Source organism: Cygnus olor, chromosome Z (assembly GCF_009769625.2).
Source record: "Cygnus olor isolate bCygOlo1 chromosome Z, bCygOlo1.pri.v2, whole genome shotgun sequence".
NCBI lineage: Eukaryota > Metazoa > Chordata > Aves > Anseriformes > Anatidae > Cygnus > Cygnus olor.
In genome coordinates, this window is record NC_049198.1 from 3,640,958 (window position 1) to 3,654,486 (window position 13,529).

The window sequence follows — 13,529 nt, forward strand, 5'->3', positions numbered from 1 at the left end:
TGAAAAGGAAGCTTGCAGTCAACATTGTTTTTTCAAAGGCCAACTGTGCAAACGCTTGCACTGGAATCACCAAAAAGGTATTGCTTAGCAGCAGACATATATTTTCCTGTTCAGGCCTTTGGAAGGAAAGTGTCTTAAATACAATATACTAGTGACAAATTACTCCAGTAAAAAGGTGAGGCATAAAAACATAGTAGCCATTTCATAAGGTAGTGATCCTGCTGACTCGCTCAGAAGGGCACTTGGGTTCTGTGGCAGAACAAGGGAGGGAATATAAAATGCCAGGTTGTTAATACTGTGCTTTGATCTCAAGGCTATTTTCCCAGTGTTATAACAGTGCACAACCATCTAATCACATAAGGTTTTTTTCAAGAGGAAGGGGATATAGAAAGAACAATTCTAGATGCAGCAGCACTGCAATTCCCAAAAACTACCTTCATTCCCACTAATACAAAAAGCTTGAGATGCAGGATTGCTGCTGTGCAACCAAACCTATCTCATACAGGGGGTAAGTTATGTGGTGTAAAATTCTCTCTGTTTTGGGGATAGAAGCTCAGCTTTAGCTAAGATTAGGGCGTATTTAGCGTCAGCACTAGTATTTGCTCCCAAGGGACTTCATACAGACTGGAAATAAGAAATAAGATTTATAAGTAGTGTCTCAAAAGTCACCTGTTGTTCATGCCATATCTTTATTTCATTTTATTTTATTTTTTTAGCTGGAGGATGTTGGTGACATTATTGAAAAGATTCGCATAGGACACAACGGTGGAGGGTTGAATTCTGGATGGCATTTGGATCGTGTGGCAATTCGAAGACTGTTACCAAATGGGAAGGTAGGCTGTGAATCATGTTGCTCTGGAATACGCTTCCATTGGCAGCTGCTTCCATTTTCCAAAGAGGATTTTCAGTACACAAAGTGTGATTAACAGTGAAAAATACTCCCCAAACTACAAGGTACATTAATTAATTTCTTCAAGCTTGGGGATCTGGGGACAACAACCATTTATTATCATGTTTTATTCTTCAAAAGTTGATTATACAATTGTGCAATCATTGCTTTTTTTCAAAAGTGCTGTTGTCATTGTAACTTTTTACTAGAATTAGAGGTATTTTCTCCTGGCAATGGATGGGAGAATAGCAGTGATATTTTTCCTCAACCTTTGGGGGTTTTTGCTACTGTTTTGCTACTGTCCTTGGTGTGAAGGAACAATCTGCCTGCTGGGTTTGGAAGCAACATTGTCCTGGCTGTCTTGCTGGGCTGAGAGGGGAGATTCCTGAGTCTGTATCTACTGCTGTGCAAATTCAGCCGAGGAACTATGGGCCTGAACAGTAGTCCTTGTGGACACCTCCACCATTGTGGCTGGGTGTCACAGACTGCCAAAGACTTGATCAGATATCTGTGTGCCAGGGTCATATATCTTCTTCAGGGCTCAAATAATGGTGGATTTGAGTGATATGAGAGGCCAAAGCTACATATTTTCATGAATAGGTTTGCTTTGACCAATCACAGTGAAGGAATCGGGTGCATCTTTTAAAAATAAAGAGTATTGTTGCTAAACACGGACAATAAATTTTTCATCAGTCCCCTAATTCTGGAAGAGCAAATGCAGGGAGCAATACAATGAGGGCAAGCAAAAGGCTCATCAGTGTAAGTCCCATAATCATTCATAAAAATCATCAAGTTAGGTCACAGGACTTAACGGTTGCACGTGCCAACAGGATTAACAGAGTGCAGCCAAATTGGAGGTCTTGAACCTCTTCACATAAGGAACAGCTTCTTGGCCCTGCCTTGGGTGCTGGCTGTAGGAGCAGGAATGAGTGTGACTGCCAGGAACTGAAAGCTCAGAAGAAAATCAGCTCCTACAGGACCAGTTCAGAACTCTGGGCAGTGGCTGTATTTGGGAGCACCTGGGCTCTGTCCTCTGCCTTGTCCTTCCTTCCCTCATTGAGTGGATTTCTGCTTTCATCTCTATCCCATTGCTCAGATCTGCCCCTTCCTCAAGCAGCTTCTGATATGTAGTGTTGGTGTGCTCAGATGTGGTGAACCTACTGTTCATCTTGTTTTCTCCTTTAAAATTTCAGGGGTGTGCTTTACTCTTTGCCTCACTGAGCGACTCAAAAGTCTGCCTTGAATTGAACCTCCTCATCACACTCAAGCTTGTTTATACTTGTTATACAAGTTTCCACACAAGCCAGTTCTTTGCTTGCTTCTGATCACATTTTTTGCCAGTCTGCTGTTGTCAGATCCTCTACCTGTGTATTGACTAACCCTAATCTTGTACAGCTTGATTACATTATTGAACAAGATGATGATGTGTTCTCGGTCAGAGACTAGGGAAAAAAGAAGAGGGTGTTGTGCAAAGGCATGGAAACCAAGTGAAAAGAGATTCCCTCTTTCTATACCTGTAGTTGACCAAACACTTTGGGAAACTCTGACAGTCCAGTGTTAAGTGCTCTGCCATCACTCCATAAATGTGCTCAGGGCTGCACGGCTGTGCAGTCATTACAGAGGTTTTGAAGGACAGACAACGAGAAACCTGGGGAGGTGGAGGAAGGGAGGAAAGCCACAAACACCTTAAAATTTGAGAGATTTACAATTCTGCTGATCTTTTGATTATGGCATGTGAAAAAAAGAAGAAAGCAGAGCACTGCATGATGCCACTGATCAGTCGCAGGATATTATGACCTGCCACAGGATAGCAATATGCTGCCAACACTTCTAAAAGCTGTGCTACCTGATTAGACTGCTAAGATGTGTCTGGATGTATCTGTAATGTTGCAAAAGAAAAATGAGGTCAGTAACTTTTCAGATTAAATTGAAAGCATTTGGGTAAGAAACTAGAATTGTTGCATGCCAATAAAGCTCTGCGTTGGCATGCCAATTATATCTGATAATTATATATCATTTGTTACAACTTGGAGAAGGGCAAAGCACTGACTTTTAGAACACTGTCATACCCTGCCTCTAGCTTAGGGCCAGGCCCGAACTCTAATGAAACAAATTCTGTTTGGAGCTGCAAGAGGATTTTACTGTGGGTAACATAAAACAGTGCACTTAACGTCACTTAAATATTAATGCAATCACTAACAAGGAAACTCCAATAAAAACCGTGGCAATGTCATGGTGATTAACAATAATGATACGATTAACTATTGCAGTAACTGCACATTATGCCCAACTGTGCAGGCACTCAAGTCCCTAGCTGTCCTATTACCAAATAAACAGTGTTCGTATCAATGGCACGGACAAACAACATTATCAGCTTTAAGGAGCAGTTAAAAGCTTCAGCGAGAGAAGTGACCGAAGTGGGATCTCTACTGGGAGGAGAGAGTTTCATCACTGAAACATTGCTCTGGAAAGGCTTGTCTTCCCAAATTGTAGGTGGGGAGATAAGCACTGCAATTGTTGTTCGTTGGCTCGGTGTACAGCGAGGTAACATGGGTTATGTGGTCAGAGAGACAGTGCAGAAATAAGGATGCAGAAGTAGTGGTGTGGCTAGATGTTAAGCAATGTATTTTTTTTTATACAGCACAAAAATAACTTGAGAGTAAAATATTTGAAATCATCTAACGTACTGTGTGTCGAACTGTTTTGTTTGACACTGTGTAAAAAGTCATGCTCCAAAATACCTTATGGGCTTAAGGATTGCAAGTCTGGGTTAAATACCAGCATCACATGGAGCAGCAGAAAGGAGGATAAATTGTGTTGTATTGACAGATTTGGGCTATCTGGGTTCAAAGGATGGTTCTGCAGCAGGCTTGAGCAGGACACTTAATGGCTGTATCACACAAGCCCCTTGGGGGTGTTCAGCTCCTGCAATCCAGCTTTTCAGGGACCTGTATGATGACCTGTTCATACCAGGTTAGCAGGGACTGATCTGAGGTGCATGGCCCATTCCTCCCCAGTGAGCATGTCTGGGAAGGCAGGAGCCAGCTGCTCAAGGCAGTGCAGGGTGATGTGGTAGTACACAGCAATAACAATGCTCAATATTGTGGCAGAGAGAGCTCTTTCCTACTTTTATTATATAACTATAATATATATACACTATGTAAATATAAATAATAAATATAAAATTATATAACTTTTTAGTATTTAAATAGCAAAAAAAGTGAAGAAGTGGTCCTATGTTATCTTGATAAATAACAGTGAGAGTAATTAAGGTGGACAGTACTTTATATGTAAAAACTCCGTGACACATGGACTACTGGAAACAGCAGAAAGCCCCTGTGCTACTATAGGATAGAAATGCTGAAGTTGTCAGTAAGGAAAGTGCCATTTTTTCTTCCTTCTTTTTGTTACTGTGAGCTGAACACTTTTTTCTGTTCAGACTTGTGGGCTCTGCAAGTTGCGTGATGGCTCATGCCTGTTTCTTTATGGAGACATAGCCTGGGGTGCTCAGCACACAGAACGTCTCCTGCCTCTTACCAACCATCTTGGAGGCCTTACAGGAGTCTGTTCTTAATGAGTAGCCTGGGACTGATTTTGTTTACTAAGTGGAAAACACATGTTCTATTGTTTTTGTTTGTTTGATGATAGAAATCATATTTGTTTCCACCAAAGTGAGTCAAAACAAAGGATCAAAAATTCAGTATTTTTGTCCTCTTAATGCACGTATGGGAATTGCCTGGAAACCGGCTTGAGTCAGAGAATTACATGGCAAAATCTTGAAGTATTGACTCAGAAAAAAAAACCCTACTGACTTCAAAGAGAATGCTGCCTGAGTAAGGACTGAAGAGGGACTGCAGAGTCTCAATAAAACATAGCTTCAGTGGAAATGGTGCAGTCCTGATTAGCAGTTTGCAAGATCAAAAACTGGAACTCACAGGTATTGTAGAGGACAAAGATCTACTGGGTCGTGTAGCCAGTCTCACACAGCCATTGGGAATACTGCTGTCTGCTACATGTTCAGAGCTTCTTCTCAGCATCCTCAGATATCTTCTTCCTGGAGTCTGAACAACTGAAATATTTTGTCATGTAAAGATGCACTCTGTTCTGCTTTGTCTCAACAACCATACCCGTGTGGGTTGGTTGCTGCTGTGCCTGCTCTTTCAGGTCTGTGTATACTTACGCAGGCATGCATACATGAATTGAAAATCCTTGCCTGCATGTCAGGGTAGTGTTTTCAAAGGAGGAATGCTAACTCGCGTTCGCTTTGTTTTGAATATCTTCTCTGTCCTGTTTAATTCAGGGCTCGGAAACTGTCACATTTCCATGCGAAAGATGGCTTGCAAAGTCTGAAGATGATGGCGAGATTGTCAGAGAACTGGTACCATCTGATATTTTTACTGAAAAGCTCATGAAGGACGGGACCCTCAAACAGATAGAAGAAGAGGTTGAAGACCCATTAGAAGGTAATATTATGGTAGGAGTAGAAAGGGGCCTATTTATCTGATTTTTTGGGGGGGCGAAAGGTGTTTGGATGTATAGTTCAAGCAAATGCAATACTGCTACTATCTGTTCACATTTCTTTCTCTTCCCATCCTGTGGCCTGAAGCACTTTACACCTGAAGCACTTCCATACAATAACACTACTGTTTTCCTGTAGGGTATTTACAAACCCATTGCAGCCACCCTTCCACAAAGGCATAGTTTGCACATCTCTTTTGATGCACAGCAAATTCCCAACGTCTTGACCTTGCCTTCTAGGCTCTGCAAACTTCTTTACATTTGCCCAAATTCACCTGTCCTGTGCACTCCACCCCTTCTTATCCTACCCTGTCAGTCTGATTCATTCTCCTCTTTCCTCCCAAAGCTATTTTTACAATGCTCTCCAGGTACATATGGACACCTTCTAAAAATTTGGCTCTAGGCAGCCACCCTTACCTCATTCAAATGCTCCTGGGGAGCAGAATAAGTTAGTATACAGTTATCTATTTTTCAATCTTATAAAGTGTTCAGATTCTGTTTCACCTTCATGGTACATCAAGCAACTGAAACAACTGACGTTTTAGCCTCAACTCTTTGCTTCCCTGTATGCCTGGCTGTTCCTAACTCTTTCTTACTCTAGGACCTCCTTTTCCCTCACTGAGCTCCTCTGCCCTTGAGAGAAGTTATGAACCTTCCAATATCCTGAGCAGAACAAACTGAATGCAGCTGCCATCTTCATTCCTGGTTCTTGCATCTGGTAACAAGATGATTCAACGGAGGAAATCACTCCCCTCTCTGTTTCTTTTCTCTGTCTGATTTGCATTTACAGTACACCATTGTCAGGGTGGAATATATATGAATGTGAAGTGTTTTCTACTGTCAGGGAAGTGAAGAGGTGCTTTGTGTGGTGTCTGTAGAGGCACTTTGCATGGAGTACAGCCTTTGCGCTGTTCCTTTAGAAGAGAAAGGAGTGCTCTTTCCTCCTGTTAGGAACTACGTGGTAGCTTATGGGAGATTTTATTTATTTATTCATTTATTCTGATGGAGGAAAAGACAGTTGTATTATCAGTTAGTAAGCACCAAGACTGCTAGATACTTTCATGACATACTTTAACCTACTAACTCATGTAGTTTTGCCTTGCAGTCACTACCATGTGTTAACTAATCTGGGTGGTCCATTTTTTCCTCCTAAACCTAAAGCCTTACAACAAGTTCTACAAGCTAAGGAATAGGTAGTTGAATAACTGAAGATTTCTTTTGGCTGAGATTTAGTGCTAAGTCTGCATTTCGGTCCTGAAGGTGTCCAGAACTGGCAAGGAAAAATCAAAGAGAGATGAAGTGGCTAATTAGACTGTATGCATCCCTTCCTTCATTACTAATGTGGCAGTTGTCACTCAAACACAAAGCTGCAGCTGTGTATAAACATAATATGAAGAGGCAAACCAGAAAACCTAGCATTATATCTAACCTGATAGATGGTCTCAGGTGATGATTTTGATACTTTTCTTAGAGAACTAAATGGAAATATTTCATGTACTAAAAATAAGAATAGTCTCTGTTTTACTGGGAAAGAAGGAAAAAACATTATTTATATTTTCTCTGATGCTGTTAAGGTACAAAGAAGAATATTAACAACACATGTAGCAAATCTCCGTGACTAAGACTTTGTCCCTCTTCCTCATCTGTATTGCCCTGGGATTTGCAAGGAGGCATTCTCTAGGGCTTGCATGTCACCAGGGTAATCAGAGACTTACACAGTTCCTAATTGTTTTCCTGGAGAAGATGTTCTTGATTTGTTTTCCCTGTGTAATTAGGAAAAGTGTAGCAAAATAGAAAAAGGAGTATTTAACAGGTTTATTAAAGCACATTATTAAAGATTTGATGGGGCTTTATTGGATCATCATTGAGCAAGCAAAAGAGAAAGGATACTCAAACAATACATCTCAACACTTCCTTAATTAAATACTGTCTGAAAAAAAAAGTACTCAGAAACATGTTCTCTTTCTGTTTGGGGAATTTATAGAGATACATGCCATTAACTCTAGTAATAATTGCACATCTGAATCCCTGGAGTTTGTTTATGGAAGATGGAGTATTAAGAATGCACAACACTGAACCACTTCTTCTCCGATGTAGGTCCCTTGGTCCTCAGTACGAAAAGGTGCTGAGTTCCCTCACCTCTTATTGACTTCGCATCCAGTAATAACCATAATGATTCTTTGCATTTTTAACTACGTACTGTGTGATCAAAGCAATATGCAGGCATCGATTAGATGGAGAAAAGGAAAGTCAGCAAATTTCAGTCAAGTGCTTCCCCAACCTTGGGATCATTATCAGAAACCTGGAAGGATAAAGGATATGGGATTCTAACTCCCCAGGAACTGAGTAATGAGCAGAAAGTCTGGGGACCACCTTCTTAGGTAAATTCAGTATCTAAGATAGACCTTGAGAATTCACCAGGCCAGAAACCACATCTCCGCTTCCTTCTGCAGTTCACACATACAAAATCAGCGTGTTCACTGGAGATATCTACGGTGCTGGGACAGATGCTAATGTTTTCCTAAATATCTATGGAGATCTGGGGGACACCGGACAGAGGAAACTCAGCAAATCTGAAACAAACTTCAACAAGTTTGAAAGAGGACAGGTACGATTGCAAAGGGTTAATAACATTTGATGTTTTGCAGCCTTTAACCTACCAACTGCATGACTGTCTTTATAGGCTGAGTTTTCCTATGGGGGATGAATTGATTGATTCCATTTATAGTCTTCATTACCTCTTAAAATGCTTTATGTGGATTGTCAGCTATGTATTACAACTGACAGGCACTGCAGCAAACGGGTAGGTGTTTCTGTGAAGTCGCTGATAAAGACCAATTTTGAGCTTGGTCCACGCAAACTGTCTTGAATTTTTAGTTGCAGGTTTGAGAGCAAACAAAACCTAAGGTCTCTCATTCCTCTAGCCTCTGTGCAACTAGTTTGAACATACATACTGTATATTACAATTTACCTTAGAGCATGATAAATTAATGGATCCTAAACTGTGCCTGTCCTTGACAAAATAATTCCAAAAGTGGTTTTCTGCAGTCTGTCCATGAATCATATTCACAGTCTCATATGATGATACTCAGATAAAATGATGGCAAAGATTGTCTTATCTGGACAGTCTACATAAATCTATCTGCATTAGAAAGAGAAATCTTACTTAGACTTAAAAATCAAGGGGTAAAATTCCAGGAGTTTGATATTTTAATTCATTGTAAAAGTAACATTTTGTGCAGTTGCCCTCATAGCAGATGAGTGCTTCAAAATGCTCCCCTGCAGAACAGTTTTAATGCACAGGGATGCCTCTATAGATCATTGTAAAGCTTTTAATCAAATGCCATCAGGTGACACAATTTAAACACATGTTGTGCAGCGTAGACTCCATTTGCTTTTGCCCAGTAGATGATCTGTTCAGAGCTCTTTAACAGAAGCAACTGCTGTTGAACTGCTGTTGTCCTCCTGTAGGAGGACACATTTACAATACAGGCTGTGGACCTTGGCATTTTGTACAAGATCAAGATTCGTCATGACAATAGCATGTTCAGTCCTGACTGGTTCCTGGAAAAAGTAGAGATCCTGGACGAAACCACAGAGGAATCATTTGTGTTCCTGTGCGAACGCTGGCTCTCCAAAAAGAAAGAGGACAAAAAGATAGAGCGTACGCTTTATGAACAGGTACAGTTATGGCTCAAAGCTGTGATCCCAGCCTAATTGCTACTAATAAAAATAAAATGGTTGAATATTTGCTTGAAGTCCATGATGGCTTGTTAGGGACTTACGGCTTTTAACTTATCCAAATTGAATTTGTGTCTTTCAGACAAGAACTGAAAGTGTGGCCACTCTCAGCTCAGTATTGCTAGTACTGTAGTTTGTAATATGAATAGAAAAATAAGGACTGTAAATGAAACTCTTCAGCTGAGAGTCAAAATGCCTTGCTAGTGCACAGCAGAGTATATTTCCCTGCTGCTCTCCTTGCTGTGCCCACAAAGTAGGTTAGTTACAGGCACCACCATTCTAAGTCCTCAAGCCAAAATACTGGGTCCTTCAGCTTCACCCTTACTGGACTGTATGGACTTGAACTTTTTGTCTCCTTTTTCCGCCAATGCTAAACATCAAAAGTCTAGTTCTGCTGCTACCTTTCAGAGCACCAAATGCTTTTTAGTGAAATGCCCTTTCTATTTGCACATTCTATATTGTTTTATCAGGCTAATATAGCTAATTGAAATTCAAGGTACATGCACTAATTAAAATTAGCAAACAAGATTAATAGACCTTTCTTCCTTCTATACAGTGAGGCATAATAAAGCAGCTGATTATAAGTGCATTGTATTTAAGGAGTCCACTTTGCAAAACACAGTGACATTTTAATTGAAAGTTACCACTAAAATTATCGTCAATGAAATTGGGCCAGACTCATCCGGAATGGATATAAGAAGAGTTACACCATGGATGAGTATTGCCATATGCCCTCTCATAAAACTTTAGCAGACAATGCTGTGAATTTTTGTGGTCAGGCTTACCCCGTTGCTGACATTAATTCATAATGAGGAAAAATTAATCGCTTTTTTTTTAGTTATGTGACTGTGTGGTAAGATCACCATGTTTATTGTACAGTGACATTAAACACATCTGCAATAACTTTCTAATACAATAGATGTTTTGTATCATTCAGTTTTGTAGTAGTCTCCCTCTTACTCTCTTTAACCTGCACTAGGAAATTTAGTCTGACACCTGAAAAGCAAATCTGGCACTGTGCCATCTGCTTGAATTTTCTGTGGTTACTGCTCACACAGGTAGAAGAAAAGTCACAACATACTATTAAAGTCTATTAGGTCCGTTATATTTTATTTTATTATAACACATATCCAAAACGGCCTGTCAAAGTTACTACAATGTGGCAAATAAATGACCTGCAGTAAATTACAAGTCACATTTATTTAAACAACACTGAGCCAAAAGCTACCTGGGGAACTAGGGGGATATCTTGTCAGGTTGTTCTCTGAGGTACATAGGAACAGCTGACAACATGGTGAGCGCTGAACCTCATTACCCTGCCTTACATGCCTTTCTAATTAGACCTATGATGGTGAACGGAACAGCCTGAGTGGTTCATCTCTCAGCCTGTCGAGTCAGGATAGCAACGCAGACTTGAAGGAAAAGAGAAAATCCCGTTTGGTCAAGGCAGCAGAAGAAGGATTATGTAAGTGAGCAGCGTGTCTGGCTGCATGCGTGCGTGTGCTCTTGGCTTTCACTCCTCGAGAAGATGCGTTTGTCCTGGCGAAGAGCAAGGAGAGGCAGAACAGCAAATTGCTTCCCTTCACCTTGTGGTGTGGCCACTTTGGGAACGGCTGGAGCGGCACAAGGACTCTTCAGAAATAAAAATAAATAAATAAATAATAAAGACAAAAACCCACAGACCTGAAGACTCATAGTCCCTCCTCTTCCACCAACGACTTCACCGCATACAGCACTTCAAAGCTGGGGGGAAGAGATGGTGATGGTGCCCTCTGAATAAAGGGGAATGATACAGTGAAGGGAACAGTTTATGCAAGTATTGTATAATTTTGTTTGAAGTATCCTTTAAAGTATCTAAACAGAGGCACCCTAGAAAAGTCAGCCATTATCAACAAAAGATCCTTTCTTGGACTATAAGAGACACTTTTCCATGTGATTCCTTAATATAGCTCTCATTGCTGATATCAGCTGTTTTCTCCTCCCTTATCTCTTCTTTGACCTACTCAAGATGTTGTTACATGAAGCATATTAGACGTGAATTAACAAAGAAGGCTTTAAATATCTTGAGACCTTATTCGCCATGCTTCAGCCACCTTCCCATTTCAGGATCAGACTGGTAGTGCCTCATCACCAAGGTGTTTGTTTAGTATTTGAGTGTGATTTGCTTTGTATCTCTGCAGTTTTTCTTCTTGCAACACACAGCTGCATCACAGCTGCTGTCAGGTAGGGATGAGAGTGGGATACAGAGAGCTCAGCAAGAGCACAGAAAAGTCTCTCTGCTCTCAGAAAACCAGCTTTGTCTGGGAGTGCTCAGGGGACCTTGTTGTTTTTATAATGAGGGTCATCTTATAACTGTGTGGTGGAGGAGGGTCTGCAAATGTTGTTGCTCCAAGAAGTCCAGGAAATCTGGGCTGAGGTTTCTGCTGAAATAGCTGATGGAAACAGTTGATGGACCTGGTGTAAAGTTGCATTGTTAGGCTCTGGTTCTTAACACAAATAAAGCTGAATACAGAAGTCTGTTTCTTGATTGCTGTGGCGTAATGACAACACAGACGCCAGGGTTCTTTTAGGATCAGTAACTGCTACTAGTTTATTGATGACAACTTCATTATATCGTGTTGCCTCCCATATTGAGGACAGGCTCCCTTCTTATACCCTTCACCCCACAGCAGTACTTTTCCACTGACTATTCATTGGTCAAACAACTTTGCCCGGCATCCAGCAAACCCTCAGCAACTTCCATGCCTTGATGGCCAGAGAACAAGCAACCCGAGATGGCAAGGCGTCTCCTGAATCGCCCTTCTTTGTTCCCTCTAAACTCTTTACATTCCTGATGGCCTCATCGTTAAGAGTCCGATGTTACCGCCAACCATGGGGCTTGTCGACCCCCATGGCCACACTCCCACAATTGCAATTTACAAAAATTGCACAGGTTTTGCTTCTGCCCTGGCTCTGAAGGAAAACCAGAAGACCAGTGTTGGTCAGCTGAAGTTGGCCTTTGTGGAAAACTTCCCAGTCCATTGATTTTCCTTTATAATCACACTACCACACAGGTCTATTTCTCCGTATTTATATACCTTTTGATTAACTACTTCTAGGTTCCTGTACATTGACTTACCATCTAAATTATATTTACAGTTTGTTAACATCCTCCAACAGGTCTTTTAGATTTACATCAAGATTTCAGATGTGTTTTAACAAGTAACTGAGTATCAGCTGAGTTGCTGTTACTGTCTGTATATGTTCTATTAGTCCACAGTAAGTAGAAAATAATTAGTCTTGCCTTAAACTTCTGTGGTGAGCCGAGTAGGAAATGATGTAATTTAACTTAGGAGTTTAAGGTAGGCTTCACTGACATGGACCAAGGGAACTGATTACTGCAGCTCAGCTGATGCTCAGTCGCTGCTGCTGTGATGTGCTATCTGAGTTGCATGTCTCCAGGCTTTAAGCTGTGAAGCAGACATATTGCTGCGCATTGTTTAACGCAGGCTGTAACTGTGTCTTGGGGCAACTCTTCTTTTGTAATCCCATATTGTGCTCAAACGAAAAATAAGTGATTCCCATGTTCTTTCTGATATTACTTCTCTGGTGAGACAATGGGTAACATCTGCCACGTTGGCATTCCTTGTAATTTCTCAAATAATGGGTAAAGCTTCAGCATTACTCCCATGAGAACCTGTCTCCAGCAGCGCTGAGATAGTTCCCATCCTCCCCATTGTGCCAGGGTGGTCTTTCTTCCCTGAGTCCTGGAGCTTGTCACCACCTCTATCCCTGTCGCAGTGACGTGGCCTCATTAAGGAAATGCTTTCTGAAGGAATGTCAGATAAGATGGGCTGCGTGAGCCAGACAGGCACCTCCTGAGCAGGATAAAGAGCCAGTTGTTAATTAGTTGATTAGGGAAGTGGTATTGGGAGTTGCCTGGAAAAAGGAGTGATGGTTTGAGCAGCCTGGTTCTGACTGTCCCACGCTCAAGATGAGTGAATACCTCTGAGGGTAGGGGGTGATGTGAGGATGCAGTATAGAGAAAAGCCCTGTTGACTAGTAATCTTCTTGGATCTGGACTAAGAACCCTGCTCCATGCTGGAAGGCAGTGCCAGGGGCGGTGTGGTCCACAACCCTCATGAAATTCAGTGCCCTGCAAGGAGGACGTGTGCCCTTGAACAACCTAAACTCTGTGCAGGGACTTAAGGGTAGAGGAATCAAAGGGAAAAGGGCTGGAGAACCTGCGGTGGGCCCAGGCTTGTCTTCGGGTGTGGATATGTACCCCAGGTTTTGCATTTTCCCAGTGTTTGAAGAAGTAGGGCTGTGGAGTCCCAGATAAAGAAGGAGATGATGCAGAAGGGACATAAACACATTAAGGGACCACTTTCATTGCTTTAGA

The 13,529-nt window shown here is 41.4% G+C and overlaps 1 protein-coding gene across 4 annotated transcripts in view; it reads left to right on the plus strand.

Moving 5' to 3' along the window:
* Positions 1–13,529, plus strand: part of LOXHD1 (lipoxygenase homology PLAT domains 1) — a 69,865-nt gene that overhangs the window by 12,273 nt on the left and 44,063 nt on the right. For all 4 annotated transcript variants that reach the window (XM_040541476.1, XM_040541480.1, XM_040541478.1 and 1 more), the window contains 5 exons: positions 717–833; positions 5,190–5,352; positions 7,861–8,015; positions 8,879–9,088; positions 10,490–10,613. In XM_040541476.1, coding sequence (XP_040397410.1) covers positions 717–833; positions 5,190–5,352; positions 7,861–8,015; positions 8,879–9,088; positions 10,490–10,613 — 769 coding nt within the window. The remainder of the gene's footprint in view (positions 1–716; positions 834–5,189; positions 5,353–7,860; positions 8,016–8,878; positions 9,089–10,489; positions 10,614–13,529) is intronic.